Genomic DNA, 18,964 nt, shown 5'->3' on the forward strand with positions numbered 1-18,964 from the left:
TATACACTTATTGTATTTAAAACAAAACATTATATTTATACTAAAAGAGTAATCAATTTATTCTTTCATCGAAATCATTAAACGACTAATAAAATTGTAAATATTTGAAAATTATGATTTCAATATTGAAAGTTATTTGCTTTATTAAATCTCATATGAAGTTGAAATTTAATAGTTCTATCGATCTCTCTGATATTGCTTTTACATACAAAATGGATATTGGAGGGACGAGATCATCGTGGTGCAGGAGCACAAGTGCGCGACTTAACGCTGCGTATGTGGTTTCGATTCCCACTAGGGGAAATGACAGACTTTATTTCATTTCCTCGTTCTGATATTGACTCAAAACGTGGCGTTAAGATCCACCACTCACCACGCAATGAAAACAAGGTGAAAAGTCGGGAACGGAAATATATTTTTAATGGGAACGGTATGACTAAGCATTAGGTTTTCAATCCCGCACACAGAAGGGTAGGCAAAGGAAAGCTATTCCAATTCATTGTGGGAACAGGATCAGTCAGCCTAGGCCCTGCGTTACAAGATGTACGTGTAACGATGGCACACTTACTCTCCTGCCCGAAATGTCCATTCACCTGCTCACATGACGATCTGATGGAGGCAACAGATGCCGCGGTTGACGTGGCTAAATATGATATGAATTCTCCAAGCATTGACACGAAGAAGAAGAAGAAAAGAAAGCTTAAGACACTTCGTTTCCCATTTTCCGTCGAATTTCGGAGACATTGCGTGTTGTGTGGCGGTAATCAACGCCGCGCTTTGCCTCGACACCAGAGAGAGAAAAAAACATCATAGCCTAGCACAGAGTCTTTCACACTTACACTATCTGTGTACACTCACAAAAATACAAAGCTTAGCTTACGAAAAACTTGTTTACATTTATTTAAGAAATACTAAGAATAGACGCCTTTATTATTCTCTAAACGAGGGTAGAGCGAAGAAAATTTGTTAATCGCTTCACAGCCTCTTATAATGAGACTTAATGTATCTACCTAATTAACATTATACAATAAAGAGGGAAACGCTAAGAGAAAACAAAATGCAATTTTTGTTTTTTTGATTGCAAATTAACATTTAGATGAAGGACTCCATGATTATTGTCGCGTTCAAATGTGTTTAAAAAATATATTTTTTAATTATTAATAGGTATATTTTGTTAGCTTGAAAGAATTAAAGAAAGAACGGAATGCAAGATCAGGATAAATGGTAGAACAAGTGAATGAAGTGATATTTCTGAGAAGTATGTTCAGGAGAATTGTTAACTCTACGATTGTGGGCTGAATTTCCATTCCGAGGAATGAATTCTCTAAAAATCTAGTTGGCGGAAAGTAGGGAACGAAAGTGTCTTAATGGGAATGGACTGTCGACACTAAGTTCCCAGGTTCCCTCTGCCAACCTCCTATAGTGCGTAAAAAAATATTAAATTTAGTGACACACATAACAACTGCGCCACTAAAACCTTAAGTCAGAATCAAATAACAAAAGCCATAAGAAAATCCAAATATCCAAGCATATGCCAATATTATCATAGACTCGATATTTTTACAGAACTTGAATTTCTCTGACAACTCCCTACTACGATATTCGTAGAACGCTATGCATCGATTCACTATATATATTAAAACAAACATAAAAAAACTGAATTGCATCGGATCAAGTACGTTTACTTTATACAGGTGGAAAGAGTGTTTTTTTTTGTAACTTTTTATTCTGATATTTATCAACCGTTTGAAATATTAACTATAGGTATATATTATATATCTATGTTATTATATATCTATCATAGATTTTTTATTTCATATTAATTAAATTTAAAATCTTATCGTAATCATTCCAATACTCAACATGCAATGTCTCAATCAAGACCGAAAAGCGAAGAACGGAGTGTCTTAACACTAGGTTTTCTCTGCCTACTTTAACATATGTAGAGCTAAAATAACACTAGATACATGTCGTCATCTACCTACCATAAAAAGTCTCTTAATGGGGGAAAAGTGAAAGAAAAGAAAAAAATAATAGCTCATTTCTACACACTTTACAAAACACGGAAGATGCATAAAAATCTAGCTAAAAGTAAATATCTTAACACTAGATATCGTATGGCTGCTTTGCAGGAAAAGACGTTTTTATCATAAATATTTATATTTGTTGTAGGTGAATCCCGCTTCTAGTAATTCTAAGACCAGTATAAACACTTTTAAGAAATCGGCCACCGCTCCACAGGCAGACTTGCAGAAATCGCAAGCTACAACTGAAAATATTTACTTTATACTCTTGGGAATCCATTTAAATCTCGATTTAACGTTCTTAAAACCGTTGAATCATGGCGTGTGTATTTTGTACTTAGAATTTTAACTTTTAAATATAGCTCGAGGCCATCGTCGCGCACTGTGACACAGTCTGTTTGTAAACGGGATTGTGAGTTCGATTCCTATTCGTGGCAATCCTCACCCCGGTAAGAAGACAAAGGGCGACGTTGATTGCTGTCGTTTATTAGGCGTATTTCATATTTCGAAAATTGGGCGGATGAGAAACGGAGTGTCTTCGCACTAGGTTCTCTAAAAAATACAAAAGTATACTTTACCAATTTTATTTATTAAATAATAATATACACTTTTCTTATATTTTTCATTAGTTTATAATATAGAACTTGCTTACATTCGTGGAGAACGGAGAAGGGCACCAAAATTTTCTATTTTGAATAACTGTTAATTAATGTCACTGTCACAAATTTCTTCAAAAATATGAGCAGATAAATAATATGTTCAACTGGCACGCTCGGAACGCCAGATTTTTAATTTAGAACGATTTTTAATTTTATCTACATTTTAGTCTTTTTTATATCTATTTTTATTTAGTAACTTTTAAGTTCTTTTTTACTTACTACACCTACATTTTAGTCTAGCCTATAAAAATTAACATTCTAGATACTCCTACTTTCTGATGTCCCCCGTTATGGTAAGGTAAATTGTGGCGTTGAAATCCGCCAATCAAGACGCTATGCCTTGTCCGAGCATCTTAGCAGTAGCTCCACCTACCATGATATACATATGGCGTATTTTGTGAATTTGATGGATATTTGCAATAAATAATTCTCTATTAAAACTTAAAATTAAATTAGAAAATGTATGTAACTGGCTGTGTAGGGACATTCTAACAAAACAAATTACAGAGCTACAAAAGCGATCTCGCATTCTGTTAATTTATTCAATATTGTTTCATCATATCGGATAGTCCCTCCGCGAATATTACGTGAATTTCAAAACGAATTTGTTCAAACTTTTGTGTTTTCAATAAAATTTTAATCTAAAATAATGTTTACAATCTACATCTGACTGAAATGTTAGTCTAGCTAGTATAAGGTGACTTTGACAAAAGTCTAATAGTACCCAAGCGGAATTCGGAGGTTCAATTCTCGTTTAAACCATTTTTATGATTTAAACGCTTGAACAATGAATGACGACTAAAGAAAATGCTCGTAGATTCAAATTTAAAAAATGTAATTTGTACCTAGAGCAAGGCAAACGTTGGCGAGGCGCAGCGGCTGTAAGCGTTATGATTTTGGGTTCGATTCCCATTTTGAACGGAGTGTCTTAACTTTAGGTGCCTTCTTCCTATCCTGCTGTACAGCGTCCAGAGGGATACACCGTGAAGTTAAAAAAATTATACATAAATTAAATACCTATTTACATTTCTTTAAAAACATTTTATATATTTATGCAAATACAAAAACACACGCTTAATTATGTTTAAAATTACATTAGAAAATATTCCTTTAGCCATTTTAAGCGGAATGACCCAAATCATTACTAAGCTTTCGTTTGTACAAATATTGAATAACTTTCCTTATATTTTGGTCGCACTTTTACATTGTGCCCGGCCTTTGTAAACACAAACAGCGGCGAAACGTCAAATGATGTAAGTTTTGACAGATGTCAGTTGTCAGTTGATTCGGGTCAATGGACGAGGAATTTTTATTATGACGACAAATAAAATGGCATAAATTAAGTCGTAGATAGAGGAAGAGGGTACCGTAGTTTTTATTACAATATTTTAAAAGAAAATAATTAAGGCCGTTAGTAAAAATCTTGGGAAAATATGCGACGACATGTACTTAATGATTGTGAGTTCAACTGAGGAACTGGCTTTGTTGGAAATAGCGGTATGTTATACTTATATGTATACTTCTTCCAGATACGCAATATAGTTCGAAAGGTAGAGGATAGACAAGGTGGAGGAGAAGACAATTTTTTGTTTATTTTTAAAAATACTTGAACTACTGTAGGTACTTAGGGAAAATTGATTAATTATTTTAATATGGTTATTTTAGTATCGTAATTTAAATCCTTTGGAACTCTATTTGATTTTGCTCGCGAAAATTGTCGTATGTAATAGAAAATATTTATTTTTTTCATATCTATCTTACCTAGATGGAGTTGGTTTTTACTGCGTAAATCCCGATCCCAAGGGAAATCCGAGATAAAAATTAGTCTACATACTCCTCCATAACTCTCTCTATCTTTCTACGCTAGCTTCTGGTTGAGCTGTTCCAGAGATTAGTCCTGACAAAATTTGTTTGTTTTGGTGTAATGTGTGTAATGCAACATATTTATATGTATAGATCGCTCACTGTGATATATCCTAATTTAAAACGAAATTTTAATATAATAATTTTAAAATTTGTGGGATCAAAAGTCATATATTGAAAATTTTATAAAGGAAGCCAAAAAAGTACCTACCTATCAAATTCAATAGCGGTATGTTTTGTACAAATCCAATGATTTTTTTTATGTTTTTATTTACTTTTATTGCAGCACAGGATATTTGCTGGTATGTTACGTGGAATGCCTTGAAAATGTATAGCGGTAGTCCGAATTTAGAGGCAGGGTTCAAAAAACTAAAACTGCCTTTGAATATTCGTTCTGCCGTTTGGGTAATAATATAACCATATATTTTATAATTATTTTAAGCTTATAAAATAAACCAAAAAAATATAGACTACAATTGTGAGAGAACTAGTATACCAGTAAAGGTATGGATACAAACTACCATTCCATGTATGTGAAATACCGTAACAATAATATAATTAATAATTGATGAGATTTCAATCAAATTAGCGCCCTAGAGGCGGCCTACTTAGCCGTAAATTGGTTAAATTAATTATTTTGCTTGTATTTGCATTAACATTATTCTATTGATTGTGGCCGTCATGGCGCAGCGGCATATGGGTGTGGCTGTAACGCAACGGCTGTAGTTCGAACCCCTCTCGAAGAAATTAATTATTATTTCTTAATATTTAAATTTCTTCACTCTAGCACCAAAGCAAAATCTCGGCGTTGTATTCCGCCATTCAACACACAATACCTTAAAAATTCAGCGGATAGTGGAGAACGGATTGTTTTAACACTAGGTTCCCTCTGCCAACCTACTGTATGTGCCCATCTCGTTATATGCGGTAAAAAATATGATAAAAACGTCTTAATGTGCCTATATATAACACACACATTTGAGTCTACTTTCGTACTACGAATCGCTTAACACATTATAATTTAAGTATTAATTATTTAACGAACTCAAAAAAAAAGAGCCAATGTACAATAAAGCATTAAAAGCAAAAACAGTAGAAACCGCAAGATGTAACTAGTCTCATTCTAAATTTTCACATTGTATAACTGAAAAGTTATTTCGTACTGCCATTCCCACGGTCCCCAGATGGCGATAAAGGGGAAACTATCAAACAAAGCGAAACAAATACGCTTAAAATTATTATTGTTCATTGTTACCGTAAGTATTGCGTTGTCTAATGTTTGTTCAATAGACAAATGAAATGCATTAGAAGTGGACTGTTATAGCCCTTTTAGCCTTTTATTAATATGTCTGTGTCTTAATATATTGTAATTATATTATTATTATTTATTGTTTCTCTGTTCTATTTATTTACGTTTATATTTCCATTTCTTCGCTCTGGTGTCGAGGCAAAGCGCGGCGTTGAGTTCTGCCACTCAACACGCAACGCTTCCAGAATTCGGCAGAAAGTGGGGAACGGAGTGCCTTAACACTAGGTTCCCTCTGCCTACCCTGCTATGTGCAGGATACAGCGCGTTCGCAATAAAATTTTACAATTATGTAAAATTCAATTGACGTGAATTGAAAAGACGTTCAGTGTAGTGTTGAATAATAAAAAGTCTACTTACGGTTAACACTGAAAATATTAAATATCACTTTAAAGTGCATACACTTTGAACACAAATAGTAAGTTACGACACACTTTATACAAAAGTCAACCACAAACATGTATACGAGTCGTATCGTATAGAAAAGAACACGATAAATACATATTTGGAAAGAAATATCTACTAAATAAAACAAAGGAACGCATCGAGTGGCAAGCATCGGCTGTTAGAATTATTATATGCCGTCGATAAGGGGGGTAGGAGTAAATATTACGACTCCCTACCGGTTCAGTCGACAGGAGCGGGCGATTTCATATAAATATAGTAAATACGAATACTTAGGTACTATAAAATGTAGAAATTCTGTTAAATGTATATAATATATATGATTTTACGTAAGTACTTATATACATTATAAATATAATATTGAATTATTGAATATAAATAACACTTTAAATAAACTATAAATATAAATAATAGTTCCCTACCGGAAGCATTTTATAATAAAAATATATAAAATATATGAGCAAAAATTATTATTATTAAAATTATTTCACAATGAATCATGTTCATTTTCTACTTTGAAATGAAAGATGACGGTAGGGATCTTTTGATAATAACAACAGATTATATAGAAAAGGAAAATGGTATGTCAAAAACCATTATGGTATTTTCAGACGTAAGGTACGAATATTAAGCAGATTTTAATTAAAAAACCAGTATACTATGCAGAAAACCTGCATAGTAACCTGCAATTATAAATTACCTGCTTTAGCAGGTAATTTATAATAATGAACAAAACGTATTCCAATGTATAATTAGAAAAAAAAAAATTATATTACTTTTATTTGATCTAAATCTTTTAATCTTTTAATTTGAATTAATATTTAAAAAACCATACATAAATAATTTACAATATGTACAATATTTTACTTCTTAATATTATGATTATTAAAAGTACGACATTAATAATCCTTAACAATAATGTAGCCATATATTAATATTTCGAATGTCAACTTGCAAACGTCAAATAAGCGACAACTAAAGTAGCTCCTGTATGTGATGTATTGCTTTAGTTTCCTTTAAATATAATTCAATTATCAATTTAAAATGTCGGAAGATGGGCTCGAACATGCGTAAAAAGACACAAGTATCATTCGTAATACGTGAAGAAGAAGAAAGGAGGCACAAAAACGGTATTAGCTCGTTACAATTAGATCCTATACAGGGCAGGCTTTACTCGGCCGGTCGAGATGGAATTATTAGGGTTTGGCATACAGGGGGTGGGTCGCAGGATCGATATATACAGAGTATGGAGCACCATACAGATTGGGTGAACGACATAGTTCTTTGCTGCGGCGGAAAGAATCTTATAAGCGCATCGTCTGACACTACAGTAAAAGTATGGAACGCTCCCAAAGGTTTTTGCATGTCGACTTTAAGAACTCACAAGGACTATGTACGAACTTTGGCTTACGCAAAAGATAAAGAACAAGTTGCTAGCGCCGGTCTGGATCGAGCAATATTCTTGTGGGATGTAAATACATTAACTGCTTTAACTGCAAGCAATAACACTGTAACAACTTCGTCATTGGTGGGTAATAAGGAGTCCATATACAGCCTCGCTATGAATCCACCAGGAACTATATTAGTTAGTGGTTCCACTGAGAAAGTTTTACGAGTGTGGGATCCGCGTAACTGTTCGAGGCTCATGAAGCTGAAAGGTCATGCAGACAATGTGAAAGCTTTGGTTGTGAGTCGAGATGGTTCTCAATGCGTATCAGGAAGCTCAGATGGCACTATAAAATTATGGTCGTTATCACAACAGAGATGTGTTTCTACAATTCGTGTCCACTCAGAAGCTGTTTGGGCTCTTTTAGCTACTGAAAACTTCACTCACATTATTTCTGGTGGGCGAGACCGTCTAGTCATTATAACAGAACTGCGTAACCCAGATAACTTTATGATAATTTGTGAAGAATCATCGCCTGTCCTCAAATTATGCTTTACGGCTGACCAGCAAGGTGTATGGGTAGCAACTTCAGATTCAGACATAAGATGTTGGAAATTACCACCAATTAACTCTTTAAATGCAGATTTATATAACCAGAACAATTATAATACTAATAATGTTTATCAAACCCAGCCAATTCACAACATAGTTGGTGGCAGAGCTATAAAACACTATACTGTACTTAATGACAAACGTCACATACTAACAAAAGATACAAATGACAATGTAGTTTTATATGACGTCTTAAAAGCATGCAAATTGGAAGACTTAGGTGAAGTAGACTATGAAGAAGAATTAAAAAAACGCTTCAAAATGGTCTATGTACCAAATTGGTTTAATGTTGATTTAAAGACTGGAATGCTAACTATCCACTTAGGTCAAGATGAAACAGATTGTTTCAGTGCCTGGGTTAGTGCAAAAGAAGCAGGCTTAATAACAGAAAATGATCAAAAAGTTAATTTCGGCGCTTTATTGTTACAAGCGTTGTTAGAACATTGGAATCATCCAAATAGAGTGAATGAGGCAGGTCAAAAAGTCATTGGGAATAATTTCTTTAGTGTTCCGCTACATACACCTTTGATATTTAGCGAAGTTGGAGGGCGTACTTTGTATAGGCTGCAGGTGTGTATTATCATCTATACTTATAATAAAATCATAAGAGGGTGTCTGTACTTGGAAGATATTTAAAAAAAATGTTATTAGAATCTTTATTAACATAATAGAACCTAACACAATGGTTTTTAACATTTTTGTCTGTTTGTCTGTCTCAGAATCGGTTTAACCGATTTAGATTCGGTTTTCGCTATTGGATTCTGGCAAGTTTCCGAAAACAAATAGAGTTTATTTTGTTACATCGGTTCATAAATAAAAAAGTTATGTCAATTTAAAGTTCTTAATTCAACAAAATTTTCATAACTTTAGTTTTCAATTTCTTTATTAATATTTCTATTTCTAGCGGGCATAGCCCCGCACAGGCCCATTAGTATGAAACAAATAATTTTTCATGCTGTAGTGCCACAAATAGCATTTTTATAAGCTGTTAGTCTAAATTGTAAAATGTTACTTCTTTAAATAGATTGCAAGATTCTAATCTTATACTGTATATTTTTTATTTTTATTTTACAGGTAGGAGACGCGGGTGGTGAAACTGAAGGGAACCTTTTATTAGAAACTGTACCTTCGTGGGTTGTCGATGTGGCTATAGAGATGGCTGCACCAAAAATGAACAAACTACCATTCTATTTATTACCTCATTCTACTTGTCAAAGTAAACAAGATCGACAGAAGAAGGTAATATAGAATAGAATATTCTTTATTGCACACTTAGATACACAAAGCTGAGAGCTGAGCGAAGGCCATTATGGCGTAGCGTGTAAAAGCGACGGTTGTGGGCTCGATTCACACTCGGAGGATTGCAATATTTCATATTTTAATTTTCCCACTCTAGTAACTAAGAAAAGCATGCTGTTGAGTTCTGCCACTCACAATATTTTAAAAATTAGACGGAAAGTGGCTAACAAAGTGCCATAATAACAAGCTATCTGCGCTCACCATGCTATATGCGGAATACAACGTGAATCATAAAAAATAAATAAACTGGTTGTCTGTAAAGTTGTTTTACAAAGAATGAATTTTATTAAATTAATTTTTACTTAAATTATTAAATTAATTTTTACTCTCGTTTGCACGCTCGACTCATTGTCACAATGAGTCATGAGTGCAGCTGGTGTTCATCGATTTTATCAAACCAAAAAACAAATAAACTTCTCCATACAAAACAAAATAAAAAAATTATCATGTATTTGAATAACTACTACTACTATCTAGCATATAGTCGATTTTGAATGTTTCAGGACCGTTTAGTAGCGAACGACTTTATACAGTGTCGTAAAGTGGCAGAACATGTCGTCGAGAAAATCGTAGGTAGCGGAGATGTGAATGGGGCCAGCAAAAGCGAGGATAACAACGATGTACCAGAAGAAAGGGTCGAATTGCTGTGTTGCGATCAGGTTTGTGTTGGTTTTTTTATTATTTACACAGTTATTGCAAAGCGTGGCGTTAAGTTCTGTCAATCAATATGCAATGTCTCGTAAATTAGGTGGAAAGTAAACTTTTCTGATGCCATATTAGTTATTATATAATTCTGTAAAAAGTCTTTTTCTATAGCTGAAATATTTCTTTTTTGCCTGTTTAAGAATTAGATTTAGTATGATTGGCATCCGGCCGCCGTAGCGTGATGGGACAGCCCTTGACTGTAGCAGTGGCTGTGGATTCAATACCCACCCCAAAGAATGAATTATTTTCATTTCTTTTCTCTAGTAAGAAGAGACAAAGTGCGGAGATTTTCGCCACTAAATACACAATGTTTTAAAAATTTGGTAAAAGTGGAAAAAGACGCAGGTTAACACTAGAATATGCATATGAATGCAGTTTGAAATTTAAAATAAAGATTTTTATCTTTTTTTTAAAAAAATAAGTAACTTTTCATCCCGTTTTAAATATTATGTTTACACCACATTCTTCTAATATATCATTTAAATTCAAATAATGTTCAAAAAATGAATCATGTGACTTTTTATTATAAATGACATTATTTGATTTTGACTTTTGAACAGGTATTGGACCCTAATATGGACCTGCGTACTGTCAGACATTTCATTTGGAAGTCTACAGTGGAATTCACACTACATTACAGAGTATTGAAACAATGAAAATCGGTTAATATAATAAATTTCAATAAACACTTGAAAAAGTGCTGCTCTATACAGAATATGTTCAAGTGAAGTGTGTTTTTTATCCATGTAATACTTAAAAAAAATTATACTGTGTTTTCGTTTTCTGTGAATTGAATTGAAATTTGGATACATGTCATAAATTCTGTTAATTCAGTAAAAATAGTTTAAAATATTCTGCCAGGTCACAGGTACGATTATTATGATATCTTGAAAAATGTCACAAATTTAATACTAATTCTAAAGATTGACATTTTAAAAAATATATTATTTTCCTTGTGAATTGTATAAAATAATAATTGGTAATAAATAAAACGCCTCATTGCTATTTAAGAAAAATATATCAGTATGTCTATTATATATATTTAAAAAAACTAAATTGATATTAGAATAAAAGTTAGACATTCCTTTAGCCTGTGACTTTCTATTTATTAGAAAAAATGTTTTTTTATCACTTGTGCCTAAATATAATTAATATTTCTTGCCTAAAGTATTTACGCAACGCCAACAATTTTATATAAAATATTTCTTATTATAATTAATTATAATAAAGTATAAAATTTGAATTCGCTTATAAAATTTAACGAAAAACTAAAAAAAGTGATTATTATAAATTAACTAGACAGATATTATATTAAAATTATTTATGTCCTTCAAATTTTAAAAATTCTGTAAGTTTAGTAGTATATTTATATATTTTTTTTGTGGTTTTTTTTTTATTAATAATTATAATAATTACAATTATGTTGGTAATTAATATCATTAAGAATCATTTTTCAGTAAATTTAATCAATCCGGGAATTTCGTAAATAATGTCTTATTTAAGTTTGCCATAAACAAAAAAAAAATAATTTCTAGAAATGTTCATTCAATATTATTATATAACTTATGTGGTTATGATAAGATATTTATACTATTAATAATAATATTTATGTTCAAAATGTAATATTTATATGGCCAACTTCATTACATTAAAAGTTTATATATTTTTTAATTTATGCTATACATATTAAATGTTACAAAATTAAACTACCTACATTTAAATTAAAAATGTTCATTTATTTGTGTTTAGAAATTAAACAGTATAATCAATGTCACATATCATTCTTATTTAATAGATTTATTTTGTTTTATTTATGTTGCATTAAACTTCGTCTATTATTATTTTATTATTAATTGATTTGAACACATAACCATTTACAATTTCACCATTTTATGTAATTTTAGTTCATTTCCTTTATTTTCTACATATAGTTACAACATACGTGGTATATTATTATAAAAAATACTTTTTGAAATGATAACATTTGTACCGCTTTAATATATTTTAATTGACATCTCAGAGTGACACATTATGATTCATAAATGTAGTAGGAACGTAATAATTTGTATTGTATATTGTTAATAGATTTAGGTCTTTTTTGCGAGAGTGCAATTGTAAGAATTCCGAATGCTAAGATTTTCTTATGACTATTAGACCTAAGCTTTGAATAGCGTGGATGTTTAATAAAAAAAAACATTGTTTATATATTGTTTTATTTATTTGTAGAATAATTAAGTATTATTCTACAAATTCTATTAATTTTTTTTTTGGTAAAATTCTATATATAAATACCGTAACATCTTTAGGTAGTGGATATTATTGTAATTTAGTTCATATTTATTAAATTGAAGCAGATTGAATCGGATGGACTACTTACTACCTAGGGTATACGACCCTGGAGGTAATAAGTTATCAAACCACCGGTTATAGAAAGAGTAGGTCTAACTTTTTCTGAAAATGTGAATGATAAATGATTTACATGGCCTACTTCTAGCCTTAGCTACGATAGATTTAGTAAGTGTCTGTGGATTATAGAGAAGTCAGTAATAGTATATAGATTGAGATCCCAGGGGCCACAGACCTGCGTTGTTTTAGCAAAGCGGAAATTTTGTGGATTAATAGTCTAATATGGAGTTAATTATGGTGTATGTATACTCTGTAACTTGAGAGTGGGGACCTTTCAGAGACCTTACGTTAAAGTAGAAACGCTTTTTTTAATGTTTTTAAGAATAATGTATAAAATGTATATTTATTGTTACCAGCCCCTTAACGTGGACCTTTACTCCTGCCAGACGTCCTAAAAGTTGTTTAAAATTAAGACTAATGACGTTAAACTATCATGCTTTAATTTGAAATATATTATTTACGGACTATTACAAGACCCCTTATAAGCTTCCGGACCAATACGATGACTCAATCATCTTCCCAGACAGAGATATACCATTATTTGGCGCTACCTCTGAAAGCCTCCCATATTTATGATTATTTAATTTAACTTTATAACCGAACTGTATTCGGTGACATAAAAGTGCTTTTATTACTTGTCTACTTGACAGCTGACTGTCAATGTCACTTGGCCCAAATGTAACCTCAAAAGTGCAATGATATTATGATATAACTTGAATTTTAAAACAAAATATGAGTGGAAGACTAATAATACGATCCATTATTTATAATTTACCTCGGATACCTACTCTAAATCGAAATATTTTAACGTATAAAAATATTCTTAGTTTTAATAGGACAATTATAAATTTTTGTAATGTTGACATTCGTAACTATAGTACTAAGAAAAAACCTAAAATCATTGAGAAAAAACATTGTAATATCGGAACTATAGGTCACGTAGATCATGGGAAGACTACTCTTACTGCAGCAATAACTAAAGTATTATCAAATGATGGTTCAGCGAAATACGTTCCTTACGATGAAATTGATAAAGCACCGGAAGAAAAGGCTAGAGGTAAACAATAAACATTATTATGTTAATATAAAATTAACTATGAGGTCGTCGTACAGTCTGACTGTTACCGCAACCAATGATTGTCGCGTTACCAAAGCGAATGAGAATGAATTATTCTCATTTTCTTGCTATGGTAACGCGACGTAGAGTCCCAACACTCCCCACATAATGCTTCAAAAATAAGATTACTTAAAATTATAGTATTTCTGAGATTGGTTGGTCTGTGTAATTGCATATGCAATGGTGGGATCTCCAAGTGGGAGTCAAACCCCCACCTATCAAATTTGCAATCTGTAATATATTTCTACTTTTCCACAGGAATAACAATAAATGCAGCGCATGTAGGATACAGTACAAAATTTAGACATTATGCGCACACAGATTGTCCAGGACATGCGGATTACATACGTAACATGATATCTGGAGCCTCCCAAATGGATGCCGCCATTTTAGTTGTAGCAGCCAATGATGGGCCTATGCCTCAAACTAGAGAACATTTGTTGTTGGCTAAACAAGTGGGAATTAAATATGTATTGGTGTATATTAATAAAGTTGATATTGTAGAGCCTGATGTAAGTGAAAGTGTTTAAATTTTCTTGTTTTTTAGCTCTTAAATGTAATTTCTAATTTTTTATAATTTTTTTTGCCTAATGTTGAGTTATATTTTGTAGTTTTTTATTATGACATCTTTTTTACTGACTAGGAATATGGATGTAATTCAAATATATTAATAATCATTTGTTCACTTTTTCCAAACATTTTAATATATTTTTTATTTTTACTATACATACTTTGTTTTGTTTTATTTCAGGTTTTAGAATTAGTAGAAATAGAAATGCGTGAAATGTTATCAGATTTTGGTTTTGATGGTAACAACACTCCTTTAATTACTGGATCTGCATTGAAAGCTTTAAATGAAGACCAATCAGAAATAGGTGAGAATTATTAACTTATATAGTTTTACAGAGGGGTTCCTTCTAGGGGTAGTGTTAAGGTACTCTGTTTCCAATTTTTGAGACATTGCGTGTTGAGTGTCCGAACTCAACGCCAATTTATTTTGTTACCTAAGGATAGATATCAAAATAAGTCATACCCGCGAGTGGGAACCGAACTCACAGCCATCGCGTTTACATTTAAACACTCCATATACTCAAGAAAAGTAGTGTAGAGTTATATAATATTGTAGTGTTAATTCTGTCATTACAGGTGTACCATCAATAAGAAAACTCTTAAACATAATGGACAATTATGTGCCACAGATAATAAGAGATTTGGATTCACCATTTTTGATGCCCATAGATAATGTGTTTACCGTTCCCGGCCGTGGGACAGTGGTTGTGGGTACTATAAAGAGGGGCATAATGAAAAAAAATGATGATGCCGAGCTATTAGGGTTTGGGCAAAATATTAGGACTAGTCTGTCGGATATACAAATTTTTAGAAGTAGCATTTTGGAGGTTTGTTTTTTTTATTATAAATATAACCAGTCGTTCAAAGGGTCAACTGCATACATTTATATCATATTAATTATTATAGTCTAGTTATACAACATTTTTACTATATTTGTAGTTTACATGTTATTCTGATGTGTAAGCTATATTACTGTAGTTACATTTAAAAGGGTTCAGTAGTTTTTGTGGTGAAACAAAATCATGAAATTTCACATACCTATATAAAACTAGTAATAAAGAGAGGATGAATTATTTTCATTTCTGTACTCTGGTGAGACAGCGCCTTTGAGTTCTGCCAACCATTAATTTTTAAATAATGTACTAACACAATCTTACATATTGAGTGATAGAACTCACTTCTTACCAAAGTGATGAATGATTACTGATTACTTTAATGAACACCAATCATTAGTCACACATTGCCGTTGCGCAACAAAGGATTGGATATTGATTTTAGTTTAATACAATTTCAGGCGATAGCAGGAGATAACGTAGGCGTATTACTCAGAGGCTTAAAACTGCGTTCGGTTGAAACGGGAATGTTAGTATGTGCGGCTAAAAGTGTAAATCTAAGCAATCATTATAAAGCGAAAATATATTTCCTATCGCGAAGTGAGGGTGGTAGGAAGAAACCCATAATGTCTAAATATTCCCAGCAAATGTTCAGCGGCACTTGGAATGTTGCGTGCAGGATTGATTTGGGTGAGATTTTGTATGAATAATTTTATTAATGTTTTTTCACGCTGTATCCCGTTCACAGGAGGATATGAAGAGAGAACTTAGTGTACAAAGATTTCGTTCTCCATGCACTGATATTTTTTTTAAATATTGCATGCTGGGACACAACTCAACGCCAAAATGAAAATATTAAATAATTTTTCCCCGAGTGGTAATCGAAGCCACAACCGTCTCGTTTACCTTATCCACAATATAACTAAATGTTTCTATTTATTTCCAGAACCTTCCTTAGAAATGATGATGCCGGGTGATCACGGTGAAGTCTACCTAACTTTATTAGAAAGTATGGTGATGACTGAAGGCCAGCCGTTCACTATACGAGAGAACAATGTGACAGTGGCGACCGGCATTGTTACTGAAACATTGATAAGCGTGGACGTGCCTAATGGGAAGCTGGGACGAGTAGTATTGAAATTAGATTAAAACATTTGTATATTATATATTTATTAAGGAATAAATTGTATAAAACTAATGTTTTTATTACATTATATCTCACTTTTTTTTGTATCCCGCATGTAGCAGGGTAGGCAGAGGGAGCCTAGTTAAGATACTTTGCTTCCCACTTTCCGCGGAATTCTGGCGGCATTCGGATCTTAACGTCGCGCTTTGTCTCGACACCAGAATGAAAAAGTTAAAATAATTTTTCGAAACATACAAATAAAGAAGATATATATAACATTCAATATTATTAAAATACCATATTGGCCGTAACAAAAAAGTAACAAAATACTAAAACGGGATATATAACAACACAACACAAAAAAATAAATAAAACATCAACCATTTTCATTATCATATATTTTTGTCAGAAGGTAATTAATATTGTGCCAAAACATTAACAAAATTATTAGTAAAAAAACATCATGTTTGCATCTAGCATTTACTACGGAGAAATCATACACTACCGTCCGATACAACATTTACAACATTTATTTCACAACATTTCATTACAAGATGGCAACACTATTTATAAAACGTGAACTATTTATTATTAACACCGATACGACTAAAGGAGTATGTTTCTACTGAAACAGTTACAGTGTGAGTAGACGTGCTATATATAATATATAAATAATAGAGTATTTCATTGGCAAGTATAAAATTAACAATAATAAAAAAATAACAACTTGGCAAAGTCAAAAACGAAATTTCATTTTGTATATAATATAATAACAGTTCATTAGTTTCAATTCATTTTATTAAATATAAATTTTAATATCATCTGTCACTTCTATATACGATTATTGCACAGATTAATTAGATTGCATAATAGTCACAGATAATTAATATTATTTAACAGCACATCCAAGTTGTACGATTTAATCTAAGGGCATATTAAGAAGTGACGTTTTACAAACAACAATAACAAAAGTACAAAAAATATATTCACATCTGGCAACATTAAGCACGTCGTACCCACACATTCATATAAACAATTAAAATTTTCGAGGAGAATAAAACGACCATTTATAACCTGCTGCTATCAGTCTGATTCATGCCACTATCTAAAAAACATTAATCACAAATATATTTTGTATACATGGATCTAACACGGAGAAGTCAAAAAACAACTAGTTAACGCCCGCCATTTTATCTCCAAAAGTGAAAGTACCATCAAAATTTGCCTAGCGTAGACGAGTTTACATTGGAATCTCATAAATAGGCAGTTAGTGGACAAATATGGTTTTAACTAAGGCAATTTACGCGAAAAATATAAAAAATATGCCTATATATATTATGTTAGAAAAAACTAAAGGCGAAAGCACAAAATTTGTCAAAAATTCCAAATTTAAAACCATTTTCGAACTAACCGCCAAATTTGTACAAACAGATCCATTTAATATATTTTTTTTTCATCTATTCACTGTGACAGCAGAGCTATACTTAATATTATTCCTTGGTCCATACAGCATACTTGGCATCTTATGAAATATCTGTTCCGTAACAATTTCACTAAACTTATGTTTCACCCCACTCTATCCATATAACACGCCTCGGAGATATAAAAAAAATCGCATAATTAAGTAGGTATTTAAAAAATTTCGAACAACTAAGTATTTTAAAAAAATCGGACTTTATAATATAAAATTAAAATTATTTTAAATAAGAGGCGTGTACTATAGAAGGATTTCATACCACAACACATTCCCATGCGTCTAAACCTTTTACCATGGAATTAAGTTTTAATAAGCTCATAAAATTCGTTATTCACAGATAGACATACATTTTGTAATTATTTTTTAAATATTTAAAAACATCTAAGTTTCACTTCAACGGACAGATCTAACATTTTTTTCGAGGACTAGCAAACATTTGATTAATTTTAGTTTTAAAACAAGCATAGTTAAACAACAAGTCATAACAAAAACAAAAAAAATACTAATTTAAAGAATGTAAGATTAATATACATTAATATCGGGTGTTTTAAAACAGTGGCAGTGTGTCTGCTTACAAGAAAATGCTGGGATATTAAAAGCGATTTGCGTATTCAAAACAGGTTTTAAGTAAATATAAAAGTTGGATTATTGAATACATTTAAAATACTATAAAATGTTGGGTGCTTAATATAACAGAATACATATTAACGTGAGAACTATGTATAACAACCTGACACCGAGAACATAACAATATTGTCCTAACCGTTCGAAGTTCCGGGCGTCAGTTACGATTGTAGCAAAAATTACAAAAATATATCATCTTTGTTATAAGAAAGTCATCGAGACAAGCGTTAAATGAGATTACTCTATATATAAAGTATAAGCAAAAATTCGTACAATTCCAAATAGTCTCCCCAACGTGAGTAACGACACTGAATCTTAAACTTACAAACGTTAAGTTGGGAATTTAGCACCGCGATAATAGAACGTATTATATTAAACATACATATAATAAAATATTCAACGGCGCATCATAAATAGCAACTGAGTAAAAAAACATAATAATCCCTGCTAACAAAATATGAATTAATACTTGTGCACCTTAGTTTCGGATTGATCAGAAGTAAAATGCAAACATTTAATTAGTTCATTGCATATTGCACTCAGATTTCATA

General features: G+C 31.7%; 2 protein-coding genes across 2 annotated transcripts; both read left to right on the forward strand.

Annotated features, from left to right (window-relative positions):
• Positions 1–7,208: 7,208 nt before the first annotated feature.
• On the forward strand, positions 7,209–12,463 carry LOC146535257 (WD repeat-containing protein 48 homolog). The gene is made up of 4 exons (XM_085190916.1): positions 7,209–8,826; positions 9,331–9,495; positions 10,059–10,214; positions 10,821–12,463. The coding sequence occupies exons 1-4, from the start codon at positions 7,312–7,314 to the stop codon at positions 10,914–10,916; spliced, it is 1,932 nt and encodes a 643-aa protein (XP_085047042.1). The 5' UTR covers positions 7,209–7,311; the 3' UTR covers positions 10,917–12,463.
• An 855-nt stretch (positions 12,464–13,318) lies between these two features.
• On the forward strand, positions 13,319–16,384 carry LOC146535258 (uncharacterized). The gene is made up of 6 exons (XM_085190917.1): positions 13,319–13,723; positions 14,042–14,295; positions 14,535–14,658; positions 14,930–15,180; positions 15,648–15,876; positions 16,133–16,384. Exons 1-6 carry the CDS (start codon positions 13,399–13,401, stop codon positions 16,333–16,335), a joined length of 1,386 nt encoding a protein of 461 aa, XP_085047043.1. The 5' UTR covers positions 13,319–13,398; the 3' UTR covers positions 16,336–16,384.
• The last annotated feature ends 2,580 nt before the right edge of the window (positions 16,385–18,964 follow it).

This window comes from Heliconius melpomene, chromosome 10, assembly GCF_056956725.1.
Source record: "Heliconius melpomene rosina isolate 202511_hmr_F chromosome 10, ASM5695672v1, whole genome shotgun sequence".
In the NCBI taxonomy this organism is placed as follows: Eukaryota; Metazoa; Arthropoda; class Insecta; order Lepidoptera; family Nymphalidae; genus Heliconius; species Heliconius melpomene.

Bases quoted from the DNA above. Each gene is read 5' to 3' on its own strand.
- LOC146535257 (XM_085190916.1), top strand. From the start codon at position 7,312: ATGGGCTCGAACATGCGTAAAAAGACACAAGTATCATTCGTAATACGT. The intron at 9,496-10,058 runs GTAATATAGAAT...TGAATGTTTCAG, and splicing joins AACAAGATCGACAGAAGAAG to GACCGTTTAGTAGCGAACGA. The intron at 10,215-10,820 runs GTTTGTGTTGGT...ACTTTTGAACAG, and splicing joins AATTGCTGTGTTGCGATCAG to GTATTGGACCCTAATATGGA.
- LOC146535258 (XM_085190917.1), top strand. From the start codon at position 13,399: ATGAGTGGAAGACTAATAATACGATCCATTATTTATAATTTACCTCGG. The intron at 13,724-14,041 runs GTAAACAATAAA...ACTTTTCCACAG, and splicing joins ACCGGAAGAAAAGGCTAGAG to GAATAACAATAAATGCAGCG. The intron at 15,181-15,647 runs GTTTGTTTTTTT...ATACAATTTCAG, and splicing joins TTAGAAGTAGCATTTTGGAG to GCGATAGCAGGAGATAACGT.